At 42.9% G+C, this 22,562-nt stretch overlaps 1 protein-coding gene and 1 long non-coding RNA gene across 4 annotated transcripts in view; one reads left to right on the top strand and one right to left on the bottom strand.

Annotated features, from left to right (window-relative positions):
- LOC311607601 overlaps positions 1-5,288 on the top strand; it is a 311,851-nt gene extending 306,563 nt beyond the window's left edge. Inside the window, exon 3 of the long non-coding RNA XR_014782652.1 lies at positions 5,271-5,288. This is a non-coding gene — a long non-coding RNA (uncharacterized lncRNA). The remainder of the gene's footprint in view (positions 1-5,270) is intronic.
- HAT1 (histone acetyltransferase 1) overlaps positions 1-12,540 on the bottom strand; it is a 47,887-nt gene extending 35,347 nt beyond the window's left edge. The window contains exons 1-2 of one of the 3 annotated variants that reach the window (XM_084799468.1): positions 12,425-12,540; positions 10,984-11,088 (exon numbers count right to left, since the gene is read on the bottom strand). In XM_084799468.1, the coding sequence (XP_084655594.1) occupies positions 10,984-11,088; positions 12,425-12,431 (112 nt within the window). In that variant the 5' untranslated portion in view covers positions 12,432-12,540. Of the gene's footprint in view, positions 1-10,983; positions 11,089-11,992; positions 12,266-12,424 lie in introns of those variants that run through there. The other 2 variants (XM_084799470.1, XM_084799469.1) reach the window with 2 other exon arrangements.
- Between the last annotated feature and the right edge of the window lie 10,022 nt (positions 12,541-22,562).

Below are 22,562 nucleotides of genomic sequence, written 5' to 3'. Positions count from 1 at the left end.
TTGCCTAATGGAGGATCTCAAAGTCTATACTCACATCCTAAATATCTCAAACTTAGAGGCAAATAACAATTCCTCTGCCCTCAATGTCCCTGGAACTGACATATGAGGATTCTGTACCTTGTACATGTAAGCCTATCCCACCTGACTGGGATGAGATTTGCATGCCAGTTTAGTTGTTCATGCCCTTCACCCTTGCATTCAATTCTTCCTCTCAACAAAAATTAATTCCAGGGTCCAAACCCTACCTACCCATGTTCCTTCATTAAAGGAGGATGCCAGATATTCTGTCATCAAACTCACAGCTTTGAAAAATTATTCAGACTACCCAAATGATACCTTTGATACTCTTTTATCTATAGTCAACAAATGATTCTATTAAATGATATTGCTAGCTTTTATATTCTTCAGGAGATGACTTAGATGAAGGAGATTCTCTCCAACCTGGGCTCACTTGTGGTGTGAGACTGTAAGCTAGCATCGACCGAGATAACGAGCTCCAGTGCCTGCCTGCATTTCCTACAAGAGGTATGCAGGCTTTAGCATAATGCCTGTGGATATTTTGTAAAAAATTCCCAAGGCCAATATTTGTTAAAGCTTATTGAATTTGGTTATATTGCTTTATAAAGTATGCCTCTAAACAACCAACCTATTTTTTAACAGAATGATGTTAAGAAATGTGCTTACTGCTGTCAGTACATGGTGACCGCAGAAGGAGGGTTAGCCTTCTTTGTTAATTGAGTCTATGACATGAATTATTTACTACAGATGTGACATAACTGTTTTTACCTTTCATCTGTTGGTTGAGTAAAGAGAATGAAAATGTAAACCCACCCCCATCCCAGATAGGGTCTCTCTGTGTGGCCTTGACTGTTCTAGAGTTCACTCTGTAGACCAGACTGCCTCTGCCTCCCAAGCGCTGTGATTAAAGGTGTGCGCCACCACCACCCTGCTCAAAAATGTAAACTTTTTACAAGGTCTTGTTAGTAGGAATAATTTTTGAAAACTTTGTAAAGTGAATCATTTAGTCTTAACAAGGCAGACACTACCTGGAAGTATACTTTGTATATTGAAAATTAAAAATAATATCTTTTTTGGAAAATAGAACTTACATTGTCTCTTAGAATATAGGTTTAACAATTTAATGTTAACAAAAATATGTCCTGCATTTTCAAATAGTATATATGATTATTTAAGGTAATAATCCAAATTTTTAAAAACTTTACCTTACTGAACTGTTTCTAAGCAAAGATTTTGTTTTACTTGATAATGGTTTTGTTCATTAATAGCAGCTGGTACTGTTACTATTTAAAACAAATATATAGCTGGGCGTGGTGGCGCCTGGTCTACAAAGGGAGTCCAGGACAGCCAAGGCTACACAGAGAGACCCTGTCTCGAAAAACCAGAACAAAAAAACAAAAACAAACAAACAAATATATAAGAACATTGTATGTAAAAGAAGTACACTGTATGTGAAAGCAAGCAATATCACTTAGATGCTTTCTGTTTAGACTCATTCCTTAAAGGCTGACTTCTTTTACAAAGCTTCCAGGAGTCTGATGTAAACAAAAAGCTAATTACAGTTACCTTATCCTACAGAAGTCTAGTCCAGCCAGTACTACTAGTGCATTTAACTCATTTAATTTTGTTTGTTTGTTCTTTTTGGTTTTTCAAGACAGGGTTCCTCTGTGTAGTCCTGGCTGTCCTGGACTGCTGCAGTACTCTAAAATTAAACGGGACTATATATGACTAGTGAAATGGGATTTGTGCTCTCCTTTGTGGACATACTGCTTCCAGGCCAACAAATCCTAACTAGTTTGAAACGGGGCCTACAGACAGGGACCAGAAAAATTTCAACAATAAGCCTCCTCTATGTCTTAGGGTTTCTAATGCTGCAACAAAAACCATAACCAAAGAGCAAGCTGAGGAGAAAAAAGTTTATCTGGCTTATACTTCCACAGCATTGCTAATCATTAAAGAAAGTCAGGACAGGAACCGAACAGGGCATAATCCTGGAGGCAGGAACTGATGCAGAGGACATGGAAGGGTGCTGCTTAACGTCTTTCTTCCCCTAGCTTCATCATCCTGCTTTCTTTTTGGTTTTTCAAGACAGGGTTTCTCTGTGTAGCCTTGGCCGTCCTGGACTCGCTTTGCAGACCAGGCTGGCCTCGAACTCACAGTGATCCGCCTGCCTCTGCCTCCTGAGTGTGGGGATTAAAGGTGTGCGCCACCATATCCGGTTCACCCTGCTTTCTTATAGGACCACCAGTCCAGGGATGGCACCACCCACAATGGGCTGGGCCCTCCCCCATCAGTCACTAATGAAGAAAATGGCTAACAGCTGGATATTATGGAGACATCTTCTCCCCAGCACATCCTTTGTATGGGCTTTTGGTCCCCTCCCGATCTGGCTCATTGCCTTCATCACTCTTTCCTCATTATCCTCATGCTTACGTTTTCCCGTCTTTTAAAATGTTTTACTTATTGAACTTCACCGTATACCCAAATAATGTTTCCTGCAAGCTCTGCCAATAGCTGGCACCCCATAACAGTTCCATTTGCTCCCAACACATCAGCAAAAAGATCTTTTACATGCTATGGAGAAACCTGGTTAAAAGGGGCCTTCATCCCTTTCACCCTCGGCCAGATATAACTCTTTACATTACTCCCCTATTTTCTCCTGTTCCCTTCCTTTGTTCCCTTATAAGCTCCCTGCTACTTCAGGTACCTCATTTTGGTGCAACAGCGTTGGCAATGGAACCAGTCACTGTCACCCTGAACCAATTCTATGCCCACTTTCTGCCATCTTTGTTCCTCCCTATCTCTCAACTTTCCTGGGAAATCTCAGTTCTACTCTGTAATTAAATCATCTGTTTACAGGCCTCTAATAATTATTTTCCAAGTCTCTTCACAAACACAGGATGGTATATGAACACACACCCTCACCCCCATACATGGCCAGAGTACCCCCTCTTAAATTACCCTAGATGTATCCCCTCCTGACAAAGACCTTCCTCAGCAGAAAACAGCCCTGCATTTTTAATATCCTCAAGAGTTACGAATGTTAGTTTCTTGCAGAAAGACTACATTTCCCAGCTTCCCTTGCAGACTACAGAAGTAATTTCCACCCTTATGAAGGGTCACACTCCATCTTATTCTACAGGCATCTTGGCCATCCATACATAGGGGTAACAAAGTGTCTCCTCACTGTGAATAAACATGGTCCCACCTAAGGTCAGCTACCTTTTAATAGTCTAACATTGGTCATAGTGTTTCTTCAAAGCAATAGAAACGAAACTAAGAAGTCGGTACCAGGGACTAAAATATTGTTATGAAGGGCCTGACTGACCATGCTGCTTGTTCAAAGAATGTGGACACTGGGCCTTTGAACTAGGAAAGCTGTTGAATGCTGTAATCAGGGATAAATGGACCATCCTAGTATTAGTGTGGAAGATAGCAGTGCTGACAGCAATGTGAACTAAGGAGGTTTCAGGAGACCAACATTAGCACTTTGTTAGAGACCATTCTTTTAATATTTTGACAAAGAAATGTGGCTGCATTTGGCCCTTGACCTAAGAATCTGCTGGAGGCTAAATCAAACAGTTTTTGGATTAATAGTGTTGACAGAGATTAAGATAGCCTAGTATTGGCTATGTCACATGGTTATTAGTGATCACGCATATCTACAATGAAAAAGAAAAAAACAAAAACAAACAAACAAACAAAAAACCAAGATGTACAATTTGAGGAGAAAAAGAACACCAGGAAATCTAATGTTGGAGCCAAACCCTGTACTCAACCAGATGAGAAGTTTAGGGAGAAATGGAATAAAGGGAGTGGTACCCTCAAGCCAAGACCCCTCTCATCTAAGTTTCCAATTTGTTATTCAACAAATGAAAATATTGTAATTCAGGGAGAGGGCCAGGTTCCAGACCAAGCAGGCATTTTTTGGAAATGTCCTGGCTTCCTCAGGGATACAGGAGTATGGAAAGGGGCTTCCTCTGAGGTCAAAGAAAGCTGCTGATGTCAGGCTTATGGCAAGGGTGTCCCTTCATGGAGGCCAAGAGAGGTCATTGTGTAAAGCTACAAAAGTGAAACTTGGATTGTGTTGGAGATAACGGAGTTATGGGATATCTGATGAGAGAGTGCACTTAATTTGTTGCAGTCAACAAAGCTGGAAGGAGTGGGAAACTGAAGAGCCCTTTGACATCAGACATGTTGTTAGAATCTGAAGTTTGCCCTGTCTACTGGGCTTCAGTTTTGCTTTGGTCCAGTATTTCCACTGTAACCAATACTACCTTTTGTGATGCATATTCTGTGTCATGCTGTACATTGGAAATGTGGAATTGGCTTTCTTTTTTAATTTTTAATTTTATAGGGGCTATAATTAATTAAGTCTCAGAAGACTTTGAACTTAGGGACTTCTTTTTAAGAGTTGAGGCTGTATAGGACTATGGGGACGGAGTGCATTTTGTATTATGATATGGCTACAAGCCTATGGGGGCCAGGAGTGGAATGTGGTGGTCTGAATGAGAACCGTTCCCATCGGCTCATTTATTTGAATGTTTGGTTCCCAGTGCAGGGACTATTTAAGAAGGGTTAGGTGTGATCTTGTTGGAGTAGGTTATGGCACTACGGGTGGGCCTTGGGGTTTTAAAAGGTCATGCTAGGCCTAGGCCTAGTCTCTGTGTCTGTCTGTCTGTCTCTCTCTCTCTGCCTGTTTCTCTCTCCTCTTGCTTGTAGATCAAATGTAAGCTCTCAGCTACTGCTCCAGTGCCATGTTTGCCTGCCTGCTGCCATGCTTCCCAACATGATGGTCTCACCCTATGAAAGTATAATCAAGTCCCCAATTAAATGCCCTCTCTTACAAAATGCCTTGGTCATGGTGTCTTTTCACAGCATAAGAATAGTAACTAAGACACTACCTAAGGTTAATCAACAATAGAGTACTTTCCCCTATCATATTCTCAAATACATCAAATCTATAAATACCCCTTTTCTCCCCAATAATTTTTCCTTATCTGATATACCTTGCATCAACATATGAACATGCTGTTGTTTCCCCCCAACTGCCCAGCTTTTTCATTTTGTCCCAATTAAAATGAGATGGCACAGTGGTTAAAAGTGTTTACTGCTCTTGGGAGCTGGAGAGATGGCTCCCCGGTTAAGAGTACTGACTGCTCTGCCAGAGGTCATGAGTTCAATCCCCAGCAACCACATAATGGCTTCCCAACCATCTATAATGTGATCTGATGCCCTCTTCTGGCCTGCAGGTGTACATGCAGGCAGAGCACTGTATACATAATAAATGAATCTTTTAAAAAAAGTGTTTACTGCTCTCAAGCAGTTAGGCTCCCATATCAGGCTACTCATAACTCCTTATGCATCCAGCTCCAGGGAATCCCAAACCCTTTTCTGGCCTCCATCTGCACAGACAATGACAGAGATACACATAAATAAAAATAAAGTCTTTTAAAAATTATCAGCCAGGCATGGTGGCACCCACCTTTAATCATAGCACTTAGGAGGCAGAGGCAGGTGGATCTCTGTGAGTTCAAGGCTAGTAGGGTCTATAAAGCAAGTCCAGGACAGGCAGGACCACAAGAGAAACCCTGTCTCAAATAAACCAAAATTAAGGTAAAATAAAAATCTTACAATAAAATTTGTATCTGATAAAATAGACATCATATAAAGCAAGATGAGGAGTTAAAGAAGACAGAGATGACTAGATGTCCTTATTATCAGAGAGGATAAATACTTTATACTGCTTGCCTAGGATGCACAAGGCCCTAGGTTTGATTCCTAGTACCACAGAAACTGGACATGGATTCACATGCTTATAATTCTAACACTCAAGAGATGGAGGAAGGAGAGTCAAAAGTTCAAGGTCATCCTGAGCTACATATCATGTCTAAGACCAGCCTAGTCCAAATAAAACCCATCTCAAAAACAAAATAAATTTTAAGTCAATGTTTTAAAAAAAAGACACAAGTCTTAATCTAAGGACTAGACTAGAGGATGTAGGTCAGTAATAGAGATGCAAATTATTAAGAAAGTATCATGGGGGCTGGAGAGATGGCTCAGCAGTTAAGAACACTGACTGCTCTTCCAGAGGTCCTGAGTTCAATTCCCAGCAACCACATGGTGCCTCACAACCATCTATGATGTGATCTGATGCCCTCTACTGGCCTGCAAGGGTACAAGCGGCAGAGCACTATATACATAATAATTAACAAATAAATCTTTTTAAAAATTATCATGGGGGGCTGGAGATGGCTCAGAAGTTAAGAGCACTGACTATTCTTCCAAATGTCCTGAGTTCAATTCCCAGCAAACACAGGGTGGCTCACAACTATCTACAATGAGATCTGGTGCCCTCTTCTGGGGGGCAGGAGTACATGCAGGCAAAATAAATAAATAAATCTTTTTTAAAAATTATCATGGGGCTGGAGAGATGCTAAGCAGCTACAAGTATTTGCTGCTCTTGCAGAGGACCTAGATTCAATTCACAGCACCCACATAGTAGCTTTCAACCATCTATTTCAGGAGCTCTAACCCTCTTGTCTGACCTCCAAGGACACGAGGCACACATGTAAGGCACACACATATAGGCAAAACTCATACCATAAAATAAGTAAATCTTATGGATAGATGGACACACATGCATGTGGATGGGAGGACTGACAGACAAACACACACACACACACACACACACACACACACACACACACACACATGAATGCTAGTAATTCATCTCTGAAAGAAGAAATTATATCATATACTATAATGTGAATGAAACTTGATAAACTAGTCACATAAAGCAAATACTGTATGATTTCATTTATAAGACATCTCAGACAAATTCTTGGAACAGAAAATAAAATGATGGTGGCTAGAGTCTGGGAGAAATGGATATTTAATAGGCATTGTCTTAGTTTGGGTTTTATTGCCATAAAGAGACACCATGACCACAGCAACTTTTTTTTTTAATGTTCAGAGGAGTTTATTAAATGAGTGGGGGGGGGGGAGGAAAGGGGGAAAGGGATACCCCAGAAAGAGACAGAGACAGAAGGGGAGAGGAAAAGGGAGAGAGAGGGAGGAGGTAGAGTCGACCACAGCAAACTCTTATAAAGAAGCACATTCAATTGGGGCTGGCTTATAATTTCAGAGGTTTAGTCCATTGTTATCATGGTGGGAAGCACTGTTCTCCATAGCTTGAGCACAGGAGACCTCAAAGCCTACCCCACAGTGACACATTCCTCCAACAAGGTCACACCTCCTAGCAGTGCCACTCCCTATGAGCCTGTGGGGGGGCCAATTAAAGTCTGGTCCCCATAGGCTTGTAACTATCAATTACCGTGGTGGGAAACATGGCAGTGTGCAGACAGACATGGTGCTGGAGATGGACTTGGGTTCTATGTCTTGCCCCAGGCAGCAGAAGGAAACTGCCACACTGGACATAACTTGATCTCACCCACATAGCAACACATTTCCTCCAACAAAGCCACACCTCCTGGTAGTGCCACACCCTATGGGCCAGTGTGGCCAAGCAGCAAACACAGTTTCAGTCTAACAAGATGAAAATGTTCTGTAGATCTACCCATAAAAAAAATGATAATGACCAAATGCTACTGTATACTAATGCACACCTGTAGTCTCAACTATCCAGGAGGCTGAGGTAGATGGATCACTTGAGCCTAAGAGTTGAGATTAAGCCAGGGTTTTACAGCACAATCCCATCTCAGAAAAACTAACAAAATAGTAAAGGTAGCAGATTTTATACTATATGCTTTTTAAAAACACATGTACAGAAACAGTTAATGCAGAGATAACATAAACATGATTCAAAAAAGAAAAGAGCCGGTACGGTAGTGCAGCTCTTGGGAAGTGGAACTTGGAGGTATTTAAGGCCATCCTCAGCTACAAGAGACCCAGTCTCAAAAAAGAAAGTAACAACAACAAATTATGTTAACCATGAAAACAAATGAACAAACAAAAAGACAGATGATATGTGAGAGAAGGGAATAATCCTCTAGATAGCATTATAGTGTGTTCCTGTATATGTGTGACTGCACACAGGCACATGACACCATGTATGTATGTGTGGAGGTCAGAGGATAACTTTCTGGGTCAGCTCTCTCCTTCCACTGTGGATTCCATGGATCAAACTTGGTCATTAGGCTTTTGAGACAATCTCTTTGAGGCAACTTACAAGGCAGGCACTTCCAGATATTGTTAAGAAGGCTAGGGAGATGGCTCAGTAGGTAAGAGCACTTGACCCGCAAACATGAAGACCTGAGTTCCCATCTCCAACACCCACATGAAACTGCTGAGCATGGCTATGCATATCTGTAAACCTCAGCACTGAGTAGCAGAAATATGTGGATCCCCAGAGTTCACTGCCATGCCATCCTAGCAGAAAAGGCCAGCTTCTAGTTCAGCTAGAGACCCTGTGTCGAGGAAATACAGTGGAGAGTGCTGGAGGAAGGGAGCAGATGTCTTCCACTGACTTCTGCATATGTATGCACAAATGTGCACACCCACAAACTTATGTGCACACGCCACGCGTGGATATTTTCAAAAGAAAGTGGCCTATACAAAACAATGTCAGTTTTAGAAAAATAACGTATACACAAAGAATATGATTTAGAGTAGAAGTCTCTGTGTAGTTAGGGCTCAGTAAACTATTACTTTCTGTCACTTTCATTGTATTTGTTATATTGGTTCTGGTTTCATTTCTGGTGCTGTAATAAAACACTGACCAAAAACAACTTAGGAAAGGATTTATTATTAGGCTTATGGTTTCAGGTCCATCATTGAGGACAGAAACTCAAAGACAAGCCTACATTATCTCTAACCATGGACTCAGCCAAGAAAGTACAGCAGAAACTGTGGAGGATGCTGCTTGACAGCTAGCCCAAGCTCATCCTCAGCTAGCTTCCTCATATAGCCTAGAATCACCTGCAGACACAAGAGTGGGCCCTCTTACAACAATCAAGACAATCCCCCATAGACATGCCCACAGGACAAATCCTTAAATTGAGGGTCCTTCTTAGGTGATGCTAGGCTGTGTCAAAGTTTAAGCTAAGGAATATTTCTTTCAATAATAGCAGTTAGTAATTACTAGACATTTTCTACATCAAGTATATTTGCACTGAACTTCATAATTCAAGTTGAGTACTAGTAACTACATTTTAGTAAGAAGAAACTAAGGTACGGAAAGCAAAGTAACCAGGATTCACAAACATGTATTTATGCTTTTCTACTTAAGCACACAATGTAGTAAACTTAGTGCTGCCACAAACTAATTTTAAAACATTCATTATATTGTGCACAAAAAGAAATCTCAAGTGGTAGCACATGCCTTTAATCCCAGCACTTAGAAGGCAGAAGCAGGTGGATCTCTGTGAGTTCAAGGCTACCCTAGTCTACAGAGCAAGTTCCAGGACAGTCAAGGCTACACAGAGAAACTCTGTATTGAAAAATCAAAACTAAAAACAAAACAAACAAACAAATCCAAGCCTACCCTGTTCCTACATTTGGCCTGGGGTAATAGCTCTTTACAGATGTCTTTTCTAAATGTTTTTCTTTTCTTTCCTTTTCTTTCTTTCTTTTCTTTTTTTTTAGACAGGGTTTCTCTGTGTAGACTTGTATGTCCTGGACTTGCTTTGTAGACCAGGGTAGCCTTGAACTCAGAAATCTGCCAGCTTCTGCCTCCTGAGTGCTGGGATTACAGGCTTGTGCCACCTCGCCCAGCTTTCTCACCATTCCAAAAAAACAGAATCATATACTATGGTGGCTTTGCCTGGCTTCTTTCATTTAGCATGTTTTTGAGGTTTCCCCACATTGTGTGTGACAAGTATCAGAACTACGTTTCTTTTTATTGTCAGATAGTATTCCACTGAACAGCTATAACATACTTTATCTGTTTACCCACTGGTGTTTTACCAGAGTTTAAAGTTATCATATCATTTTAGATACCCACCAGCAATACATGATTTTTTTTTTCACATCCTAACCAACTCCTGCTACTATCTATCATTTTCCTTTTTTATTTTTTCTTTTTTTTTAAAGTTTTTCTTTTTCAGTTTTTCAAGACAGGGTCTCTCTGTATAGTCTTGCCTGTCCTGGAATTGCTTTGTAGACCAGGCTGGCCTCGAACTCACAACGATTCCACTGCCTCTGCCTCCCCAGTGCTGGGATTAAAGGCGTGTGCCATCACACCCGGCCTATCATTTTCTATGTATAGCAGGCTGGTCTCAAACTCACAGAGATCTGCCTGTCTCTGTTTCCCAAGTTCTGGGAATAAAGGTGTGCCACTTTTGCCCAGCTCTTGTCTGTCATTTTCAAAAGCAAAACGTAAATACTTTTAAGAAGCTGAAATCACAGCCGGGTGTAGTGGCACACTCCTTTAAACCCAGCACTTGGGAAGCAGTGGCAGGTGGATCGCAGTGAGTTCGAGTCCAGTCTGGTCTACAAAGTGAGTGCAAGACAGGCAAGGCTAACACAGAGAAACCCTGTCTTGAAAAATAAAACAAAACAAAACAAAAAAGAAGCCGAGATCACAAATGCCTGTGACTTTGTGCCACAGTATCTTTCACCTACCCATTCCACAGCATAACTCATGACTGCATAAAATCTCAATATTCAACAAATGCAGAAATACCAAGAATATATGAGGTTTATTAAATGAGCATGGGGAGAGAAGAGAGAGAGAGACAGACAGACAGACAAAGACACAGACACAGAGACAGAGGAAGAAGGAGGGCTGAGGTAAGACTGTCCTTTTATATAGCCCTGGGCAAGGCCACACGCCGTGGCAGGTAGGCAATGATATCACAAGTAGGCAGACTGAAGCAAAATCATTCCTACCTTTTCCAATAACATCATCATTCTTAACATAAAATTTTATTTCAAAATTTAAAAGGCTACCTTATATACACACTCAGGTGTACACACGAAATCATTCTGAAATGACATACATACCTAATTTCAGCTCGATTGCTGTGTTGGTGTTACATTTGTACTCAGCTAGCTTCTTCTCCACCGCACTCTTATACTCGACCAGAAATTTTTCCATTGCACCAAATCCTGGAAGAGGTTTTAATAGGTTGGTTGTAATTTAAATACCTATAAGTAGGATTTTTATCAGAAGTAAGCTAAGGGCCATGCACGCCTTTAATCCTAGCACTCTGGAGGCAAAGGCAGGCAATCACTGTGAGTTCCAGGCCAGGGTGGTCTACAAAGTCCAGGACAGCCAAGGCTACACAGAGAAATTTGTCTCAAAAATAAAACCACTTGAGACAGGCCTGTAATTCCATCATTCAGGAGGCTGAGAAGACAGTATCTAAGGTGGAGGGCAGCCTGCCCTGCATATGAGATTACAGAACCTAGTTCAAAGATTTCTATGTTATAGAAATTACTTTTAAATACGTACTGCATCAACCCCAGTTCTCACTCATTAACTCCGGCTAAGGAACATGCTTAATTGAAGGGCAGCAGACTCGAAGGGGTGGGGCTCCGGTGTGAACTTTAATATAATTCTCATTCCTTTTATGATACCAGGGTACTCCACTTCCTACTTGATAGCTCCCATCTAATAGAAAAACCATTTCTTAAATATGTGCAAACTTCAAATACATAGCTTGTTAATCCAGCATGTCTATGAAAGTGGAGTGTTTACCATGTAATGATACTAATGTGAAGGCACTAGGGAGAAAATGACAGAAAACTGCCCAGATTTCAAAAGATAAGTAACTTTAAAAAAAGAAAACACATCAAAACATTCTCAAAACAAGCCCAGAGTAACAGCAATTTAAACGTTCTTAAATGTTCAAGGCTAGTTATCTCAAACGAATGAATAAAGCAGAAAAAGAGAATTCTACCACATGCAGTACAGAAGTCTCACTCTAAAAGAAAAGTTTGGCAGTGTAGAATGGTCTTTCTCAACAGAAATCTTAAAAATGATTTCAGAAATCCTGAAGGGTTAAGGAACCTGGAGTGTGCCCTGAACCAAGGCAGCACCGCGCTCGCTCAGAACCTGGCTGCGGGGAAGGTGGGCAGAGCCCTGGACATCAGCTGGCGGGAACCGGACCCGATGAACTACATTAGGGCAGCAGCGGGCAAAGGAGAAGCGAGAACAAACAGGCCCCGAGGCTGGCCGCCCTTCACCAGACGAAACCGCGCATTCGGCCCGGGGCTCGCCGGCCAACGGGGGGCGCAGAGCGCGAGCACTGGGGGCGGCGGCGCGGAGCGCGGCCCACCAAGAGCCAGCGGCCGACCCTCCGTGCCTCGCGGGAAGGGAGAGGCCTTCTGGAACCTCGGCTAGAGCTCGAAGGTTCCAGGAGGCCACTGTCATCACCGCCTCAACGTTCTTCCCCAGAACAACCTGCCTCCTCCCCTTGCTAAACTTTTCCCGGGAACTTACCCGCCATTTCCGAGGTCCGAGCGCCTGCGGCTGAGGAAGGACAAATCAACCCGCGCGCTCCCGGGCCGGAAATGACCTCAACTGTGACGCATTTCCCCGCCCATCTACGGCGAGACACGAGCCAATGAGGACGTTTCAGGGGCGCGGCGGCGGAAGTGCTCCAGGAGGCGGGGCTAATACTGTGAGAAGGCGCGGGTGGTTGCCTAGCCACCGCTAGTGCAGTTTACTGTCCCGCTGGTCTTCACGGTTGCTGGCGGCTAGAGACTTTCTTTTCCTCCCACCCTCCCAGAGGGTAAAAATCCTTCCTTTTGGCCCGAACGCAAGTTTTTATGTGGGGGCTTCTTACCGAAACTTTAAACTTTTTACTTGTTTCCACTTCGCCATAATCCATTAAAAAAATTTTTTTTCCCTCTGTGACTTTTATTTATATTATGGAGCTGTGTATCCAACTCAGATTCCGACTTATGCTGGACAAAACGCTCTGCCACTAACCCACTATAAACTCCATGTATGTTTTCAATACGTATGTATGTATGTATATGTATGTCATGTTAAAGAACTCAGGAGCCCAAGACGGAAGACCCCCGAAAGTTAGAATACATGCTTACATGTTCAACTAATAAAACTAAAATTTAGAAAATACCTGCTTTTGCTCTTAAATTTTCTAGTCAACCATTTAGCTCATCAAAATGGTTACTAACATCACCTCAAGTGGCTTGATTGAGTTGGGCTTGCCTGAGGTCGTCACAGCTTGACTACATCACGTCACATCAACTCCAAAGTTGTCTTTTAATAAGGGGAACCTAGCAAGCCTTGAGCGAATGTGTAAAGCCCAAATGAAATCCTGAGTGAAATGTGTGCTGGTGACATTGACATGGCTATGTCAAGGACCAGGGCCTTGGATCACAGATAATTGGTAAAGCCTTCTACGCCTTCTACGAGACTAGCTAACCCCTCCTCACAGTGCTCCCTACATAACAAACACCGAGGTTCCCGGATGTGTACAGTAGAAGTCAGTGCCCCTCTATCAGAGGACCCACAGCCCACCTGGTGCCAGCTTTTGTGTGTAGCTGTCTGTCCTTTCTTTACTCTCTTGATATCTCTAGTCTCGTTTCTAGGACCAAGGCATGCTGGGCATAGCATTTTGTTCTTCGCGTTCATGCACATCTGTACATGAGCGCCCATACATACATGTACCTGCACACACAAACACACACACACACACACACACACACACACACACACACACCTTACAAAAAAGGATGGGCTGAGGAGATGGCTCAGTGTTTGGGCGTGGTGGCGCACACCTGTAATCCCAGTTCTCAGGGAGGCAGAAGCAGGCGAATCTCTGTGAGTTTGCTCACCAGCCTGGTCTGCAAAGTAATTTCAGGACAGCCAGAGCTAAACAGAGAAACCATGTTTTGAAAAACCATAAAAAAGAAAAGAAAGAAGAAAAAAAGAAAAGAAAAAGGCGAGAAAAAAAAAAAAAAAGAAGCCATGAGGACTTGAGGGTAGAAGTTACAAGTATCGGTTTGGGAACAATTATCCAGGAACCTCTTTTCACATAGATGACTCCTAAATGGGAAAGAAGAAACAGACCAGCTCATACTGCAAACTACTGTGAGAAAAGAAAAAGTATACAAATACTGTAAAAGGAAAAGCTTATAGGCATTATAAATTACTGACATTTGAATGTTCTGTTTGTTGTTTGTTTAGCTGGCTTTTTTTTTCTGGCCTTACATGTGTAGGCACATGACTTACTACTTTCCCATTTGTTTGCTTGTCTGAGATACAGATTCCTAGCTGGCCTGAAATTTGCTATATAGAGTGGGCTGGTCTTGAACTCAGAGGTTTTCCCACCTCTGCCTCCATCCTAATGTAAGAAAAGGCCTATATTAGTTACTTGTCTCAACGTCATCATTAAAAAAAATATTGACATGGGGCTGGAGAGATGGCTCAGCAGTCAAGAGCGCTGCATGCTCTTTCAGAGGTCCTGAGTTCATTGCCAGCAACTACATGGTGGCCCACAGCCATCTGTAATAATGATCTGATGCCCTCTTCTGGCCTGCAGGGGTACATGCAGGTAGAGGACTTAACACACATAAAATAAATGCCTGCACTCAGTGAGGCAGAGGCAGGTGGATCTCTGTGAGTTCAAGGCCAGCCTGATCTATAAAGGGACTTCAGGATAGCCAAGGCTACACAGAGAAATCCTGTCTCAAAAAACAAACAAAAAACTAAACTAAAAACTAAAGAGTGAAAATTGTGACCAACACTTTGTTTAAAATTGTAATTTTAAAAAATTATTAATTCTACAGGGTGCCAGGGAGTGAGTGACAGTATTCCTCCGGAGATTTGTCATTTTCTTGTTTTGGTTTTCAGACAGAGTCTCATGCAGGCCAGGCAGGCTTCAAATTCACTGTGCCCTGATTCTTCTTCCTCTACCTCCCTGAGAGCTGGGATGACAGCCAAGTGCCATTGGCCTATCTTAAAATCTGTCATTCTAATGAACCACCTTTCTTTCTTTCTTTCTTTCTTTCTTTCTTTCTTTCTTTCTTTCTCTCTTTCTTTTTTCTCAAGACAGGGTTTCTCTGTGTAGCCCTGGCTCTAATGGAACTTGCCCTGCTCTGTAGACCAGGCTAGCCACGTACTCACAGCGATCCGCCTGTCTCTGCCTACCTAGTGCTGGGATTAAAGGCTTGCGCCACCATGCCTGGTTTAAGATTATACTTTTACTGTTTAAATCTTGTGTCTGTGTGTGTGTCTGTGTCTGTGTGTGTGTGTGTGTGTGTGTGTGTGAGAGAGAGAGAGAGAGAGAGAGAGAGAGAGAACATTAGTCCTAGTGGACTAGGCGGCCCACGGTGCCAGCTCCCCGCCCGACTGGAGCTGGTATTAAAGGAGCTGCACACAGCGCATGCTTTTCACTGCTGAGCCAGTTGTCCAGCCCCTTCTTTCTTTCTTTTTATTAAGTTTTTCGAGAAAAGGTCTCATATATTGGCTACTTGGCTGAATAGCACCTTGTGCTTCTGATTCTCCTGCCTCCACATCCCTGCCTGTTGCCAGTTAAAAGTGTGATGTGTGGCCGGGCAGTGGTGGCGCACGCCTTTAATCCCAGCACTCGGGAAGCAGAGGCAGGTGGATCGCTGTGAGTTCAAGGTCAGCCTGGTCTACAAAGTGAGTCCAGAAAGCCAAGGCTACACAGAGAAACCCTGCCTGGAAAAACCAAAACAAAAACAAAAAAAAACAAAAAAACAAAAAAAAAACAAAAAACAAACAAAAAAAGCCAAAAAAACCCAAAAAGTGTGATGTGTGTTTTGTTTGGTTTGGTTATGTGTGTTTTCAACAGCTTTGTTATAAAACACCTAATGAGACACAAGGCCAAAATGTTTACAGAGTAGATACGCCTTATGACTAAATCAAGCTAAAAGTAACAGGGTCCCAGATGACTGCACAAATGCCAAAGACAAGAGGGGACTGTTACCAAAGAGAAGCCTCCATGAACCCTTTAGAGTCACACATTCCTAGAGGATTTGGAGATAACCAATTCTTTTGTTTGTTTGTTTGGTTTGCTTTGCTTTGTTTCGAGACAGGGTTTCTCTGTGTTGTCTTGGCTGTCCTGGACTCGAACTCACAGAGATCCACAAGGCTTGTGCCACCATGCCCGGCTTGAGATAACCAATTCTGGAGATCTTATAGCTAAACCATGTGGCTAGTTTCCCACCCTGTGGACAGGCCTATGACATGTGTTATCATGGCAACTGCCTAGGCTATTTTGCACAAGCCTTATACTCCTTTGCTACTTTTGCTGTAAGCACTAACTCCTTCTCTCTCCCTCTCCCTCTCCCTCTCCTTCTCTCCCTCCCTCCCTCCCCCCCCCCCACCTTTGGTTTTTCAAGACAGGGTTTCTCTGTGTAGCCGTGGCTGTCCTGGACTCACCTTGTAGACCAGACTGGCCTCGAACTCACCTGCCTCTGCCTCCCAAGTGCTGGGATTAAAGGCATGAGTCACCACGCCCGGCAAGCACTGACTCTTTATTAGAGCTGAAAATTATCTGACAGGTGGCTACAGTGGGAGAAAAGGCTTGCTTCTCCGTCTCCATGTTGCAACTGCCTATCCTCTTCACTGCCTCAGCCTTGAGTCAGACTCTACTCAGCTCTTCATAAAGTCATGTTGATCTCCTGAGAAGGTTTTGACAACAACTATAATACAATGTTAACTTGGCCAGTTGTCCATCAAAGCAGATATGTGTCCCTTCTAACCTGCCATGTGCTTTCTCAGAAGCTAAGAAGAGAAGGCTTCCAGCCCTATCATAAAGCCAGAACTACGCAATGATCCCATCTGTACCTTATCAGTTACCGAACAGTTTGCTTTTCAGTGCACCAAATACGAGGCCAAGGATGCTCATGAACAAGAAACCCTCCTCTCCTCTCCTCTCCTCTCCCCCCCACCCTCTCTCCAGAGTTTCTCTGTGTAGTCTGGCTGTTCTGGAACTTGCTCTGTAGACCAGGCTGGCCTTGAACTCAGACATCTGCCTGCCTCTGCCACCCCAGTGCTAGGATTAAAGCTATGTGCCACCACTGCCCAGCAGAAACCATCTTTTAAACTATGGCGGTGACTGGTGGTCAGTCTCTTTTTGTTCAGCAAGCAATAGCAGCAGATCCCACTCTGGCTCCGTGCTGTCTCCCTTTGGCCCAAGCTGAAGTTGGCAGCTCAAGTCCATATCTCAGTAGAGGAGTCTTGTCTGTCTTGTTCACAATATATGATTTCATCATTTTACCGTTCCTATGCCATAAGATCCTGCCATCTGGCATCAGTTAGTTCAGTGTTCAGCCAACCCCGGCTGGCTACATGAAACTTCATTCACTAAGCAGCCAAAGATTATCTTGAATGTCTGATCCTTCTGCCTCTACCCCTCAAGTGCAAAGACTATAAAAGTATAGATGTCTTAAGTTGCTAGAGATATGATAGATATTGATTTTCATTCAGAGTTTTAGACTTACCAAGATAGGAAGGATGTTTTCTTCAAGTTTGCCAAATACAAATAGCCAAATCACTATGAATGTAACATTTATATAATTCCTGCGTGTTTCGTAGTTCTTCTTGCTGTATGTAGTTTATTGTGTGTATGTGTAATAATATAAATGTTTATGTAAACAAAAAATATAATTTAAAAATTTTTAAAAATTGGAAGGGGGAGAGCTGGAGAGATGGCTTAGAGGTTAAGAGCACTGTCTGTTTCCCCAAAAGTCCTGAGTTCAATTCCCAGCAATCACACGGTGGGTCACAACCATCTACAATGAGACCTGGTGCCCTCTTTTGACACGTAAGCACACATGTGGGAGGAATACTGTATAAATAATAAATAAATAAATCTTTTTAAAAATTGGAATTGGAAGGGCTGTGGAGCCAGCTCCAAATGTTTGTTGCTTAAGCATGACACTCTGAGTTTAATTCCTAGAATTCATGTTTTTAAAAAACGAAAAAACAAAGCCGGGCGTGGTGGCACACGCCTTTAATCCCAGCACTCGGGAGGCAGAGGCGGGCGGATCGCCGTGAGTTCGAGGCCAGCCTGGTCTACAAAGTGCGTCCAGGACAGCCAAGGCTAACACAGAGAGACCCTGGGTTGAAAAAACAAAAAACAAAACAAACAACAACAACAACAACAAAACAAAACAAAAACCCCAAAACCAAACAAACAAAGAACAAAAACCCAAGAACAAAAAACAAAGGCCAGCGTGGCCATGTATGCCTATAACCCCATCATAGAAGAGTGGAGATGGGTGGGTAGCCAGAACTCACTACAGCCAGTCTAGACAAAAGAGCAAACTTCAGGCTCAATGAGAGATCCCATCTCAAGTAAAGAAGGTGGACAGTGATAGAACAGAATGCCTAATATGCTTTTCTGGTTTCTGCAGGCACACGCGCCTACATCTACACAACACACACACACACACACACACACACACACACACACGAACACATGCACACAAATTGGTGTTGGAAATAGAACAGTTTGGGATAGATGATTTCACATCAGGTGGGCCACAAGAATCTTTGCTGGATTGCTCAAAGACCTGTTCTCTGAAATACCTGTAATATTAACAATTACATGTATGGGCTCCCTGCAAACCGCAATGACTGCTAATAATGGGAAAAGCCAAGCATAATATTCAATTTCTGGTGGAAAGGGAAAGAACTGAGGAAACACTATTTAGTCTACCTCTTGAAACACTGGAGTGTTAATCTTTGAAAAAGTGATCAAAAACCAAAACAAACAAACAAAAAAAAAACCCCACAATTTATATGGTCACAGAGTGTAGCCAAGAATCCATCATCCAAAGTAAGTTTACAAAAAGCAATCATCAACGGAGCTTATTGTAAACCTTAAACAAATAAATAACAGAAAGAAGTAAAATAGTCAGTTTGTTTAGGTATCTGGTCAGTTCTCACCTCACATGAAATTGTGATTTAGAGATAATTCAATTATCTGGACTCTGCTTTGTCTAAAGTATTCAGATTAGTGGGTACGATTATACTTGCCATAAATACATGATTTTGATTTCTTTTTTTTTTTAAAGGGGGGTGTTTGAGACAAGGCTTCTCTGTGTAGCCTTGACTGTCCTGGACTTGCTTTGTAGACCAGGCTGGCCTCGAACTCACAGCGATCTACCTGCCTCTGCCTCTCGAGTGCTGGGATTAAAGGCATGTGCCACCACACCTGGCATACTTTTTCTTATACAGTGCCATTGCCCTTAGATGGAATCATATTGTCAGGACAGCTGGAAATGGAACATAGGGAGAGCAGCTTTGACTGAGACCTCTAATTTCAGTCAAGTTTGTCCTTTGTTCTCAGCTTCCCTTCTTTCTGGATAAAAAAACGTTAACTTCAGCCAGGCGCGGTGGCACACGCTTTTAATCATAGCACTCGGGAGGCACAGGCAGGCAAATCTCTGAGTTCGAGGCCAGCCTGGTCTACAAAGCGAGTCCAGGACAGCCAAGGCTGCACAGAGAGAAACCCTGTCTTGAGAAAAAAAAGAAGAAGAAGAAGAAGAAGAAGAAGAAGAAGAAGAAGAAGAAGAAAAAATTAAACGCTCCACAGACCTGTTCCCTTGGCTCCCATAACCAGCAGGTCCAACTACCATTTTTCACCTGCTTCGTTCTGCTTCTCCAGAACATCCTAATTTCAATGCTCTTGCTATTATTCTGATTAGTACAACTTGTTTTGTTTCCTTTTTCTGAGTTGACGTCCCGCTACCCGAGACTAGCCTTGGCCTTAAACTCCTAATCCTTTTGGTTGAATTTCCAAAAAGCTAGGATTACAGGCACATGCTGTGCACCCTGTTTGGATCAGTATAATTTGATAGGGACTATATTATTGTTGTTCCAACATTTTTTTTTTTTTGAGGCAGGGTACCCAGGATGACCGTGAACTTCTGCTCCTCCTGCTCCTATGTCCCGAGTACTAGGATGGTAGGCATATGACACAACACTGCACTCATTCTTCTAATGTTGTATTTTAGAAAGAATTTCTGGTCCTGTGAGATGGCTCAGCAGATAAATGTGCTTGCTGCCAAGCTTGGCGACCTGAGTTGAATCCCTAGGATTCACATGGTAGGAGACCAGTCCTCCAAGTTGTCCCCTAAACACACACACACACACACACACACACACACACATATACATACATACACATACACATACTCATGACTTAATTTTTTAAGAATTTCTTTGTACTATAGTTATTCCTACTTCCTTTTCTGAAAACTGGCTTCTCTCTCTCTCTCTCTCTCTCTCTCTCTCTCTCTCTCTCTCTCTCTGTGTGTGTGTGTGTGTGTGTGTGTGTGTGTGTGTGTGTGTGAATCTGGGACGCTGGACCCTCAATTAAGGACTTGCTTCCAATAGATTGGCCTGTGGGCGTGTCCTGGGCATTTTCTTGTTTGCTAATCAATAGAGGAAGGCCTAGCCCACTGTGGGCGGTGCCATCCCTAGGCAAGGCGGTCTTGGGTTGTACGAAAAAGGTAGCTGGGAGCAAGCCAGGAAGCAGCACTCCTCCGTGGTCTCTGCTCCATGGCATTTATCTCTCAACAGAGAAGTGAAACACCTTCTCTTTTTCCCTCGGAAGACGTTCGCATTTCCCGGTACAAGCCTGCCTCCCCTTTTGGAAACTTCTTACTCAAAGGAGTTAGTTTCATCTATCATCTTTCTCCTGGCTTAGCAACCCAAGGTCACAACGCCCTTGCAGAGTCTTGCCTACCAAAGCCTGAGTTTCTCCGTCTAGAATTACACCTTAGCTGTCCAACAGGAGCGTTCCAATTTAGGCTTCAGATAGCACGCCCAGTTTCTCCACTGGCTACGGAAATAAGATTCTACAAGCTCATTTGGGTCTTCCCTGTAGGTCGTGATTAGATTAAACACACACAGCTGCTCGAGCATTGCCGCTGCCCAATGGCATACAATAATTGTCTGAATCTGTGCGAACGAAACCACACCCCTCCCCACTCAGTGCAATAGAATCTTCACAGATTCCCCTGTCCCCAAGGTATGTTGTTTGCCAGGTAATTTCAGTTTTATTTCCCTCTGCTCCAGCAAAGTAAGAAATCTGTTGGTGGTTAAGACGTAGGTCTCTGAGCTGGAGTAATAGCTCTGTGGTTAACAGCACATACTACTCTTGCAGAGGACTCGAGTTTGCTTCCCAGCACCCACGTTAAGCAGTTGACAACTGCCTGTAACTTCAGCTCCAGGGGATTCTGGACTCAGGGGCACCTGCATGTACATGTGTACATACCCCCCCACAGACATACACATAACTAAAAAAATGTAAAAAAGAAAGAGGTCTCATTACCGTTCCCAGCTAACTAACAGGAGTATGTTGCCACTAGTTATGTAAAAACTTGGCACAATTTGTGAGATTTTCCAGGAAGTTGGAAAAATAGAAGAAATATTCAGCAAGCTCCTATATGCTCCATAGTAGATATGCCCATATATCTCTCTACTCATTCATAAATATCTCTAATTTCTTCAATGCATTTCAAAATACATTTAAGCCGGATGCAGTGGCACACACCTTTAATCCCATCACTTGGGAGGTAGAGGCAAGCCTAGTCTATATAGTGTGTCCCATGTCAGCCAAGGTAATTAATATAGGGACACTCTGTCTCAATAAATAAATAAACGTAAGATACAACTTCACAGAATTGCTATGTTAATGCTGGGCGTGGGGGAGCACGCCTTTAGTCCCAGCACTTAGGAGGCAGAGGTAGGTGGATCTCTGTGTGTTTGGGGTCAGCCTGGCCTCCAGGACAGCCAGGACTACAAGAGAAACTCTGTCTTAAAAAAAACAATTTAAAAGTGGGAGGCTGCTGGGTGTGGTGGCGCACGCCTTTAATCCTAGCACTCGGGAGGCAGAGGCAGGCAGATCTCTGTGAGTTCGAGGCCAGCCTGGTCTACAAAGAGAGTTGAGGACAGCCAAGGCTACACAGAGAAACCCTGTCTCAAAAAGAAAAAAAAAAAAGGAGGCAGAGGCAGGCAGATCGCTGTGAGATCGAGGCCAGTCTGGTCTACTAAGTGAGTTCAGGACAGCCAAGATAACAGAGAAACCTAGTCTCAAAAAAAGAAAAAGAAGAAAAGAAAAGAAAAGAAAACTGTATTCAAACCCTAGCAAAGCAAAGAGTGTGATCATCACGCAGGCACGTTACCTGCCTTTTCCCTGTACATTCCTCTGTCCTGGCAATCACAGTTCTGGCTCGTTTTCCCATCATACTTTAGTTCTGATTGTCTTAGAGCCTTACATAGGGGCTAGAGATGGCTCAGAGATTAAGAGCAGTGACTCCAGAGATCCTGAGTTCAATTTCCAGCTACCACATGGTGGCTCACAACCATCTATAATGGGATCTGATGCCCTCTTCTGGTGTGCAAGCATACATGCAGACAGACAGCTGCATACATAATAATAAATAAATAAATCTTTAGAGCCTTATATGAATGACATTTGGTGTTAGCTCTTTTGTGCACTGTGATGCCATGTAAAACTTTTAACATCACCTGACATGATGGTTTCTCCTCATCCTTGTTGTGTGTTATCAAAAATCTGCTTCCTGCATTCGGGAGGCAGAGGCAGGCAGATCACTGTGAGTTCGAG

Source organism: Acomys minous (assembly GCF_964271855.1).
Source record: "Acomys minous genome assembly, chromosome: 10".
NCBI classification, from domain to species: domain Eukaryota; kingdom Metazoa; phylum Chordata; class Mammalia; order Rodentia; family Muridae; genus Acomys; species Acomys minous.
This window is presented reverse-complemented; position numbering and strand designations above follow the sequence as displayed.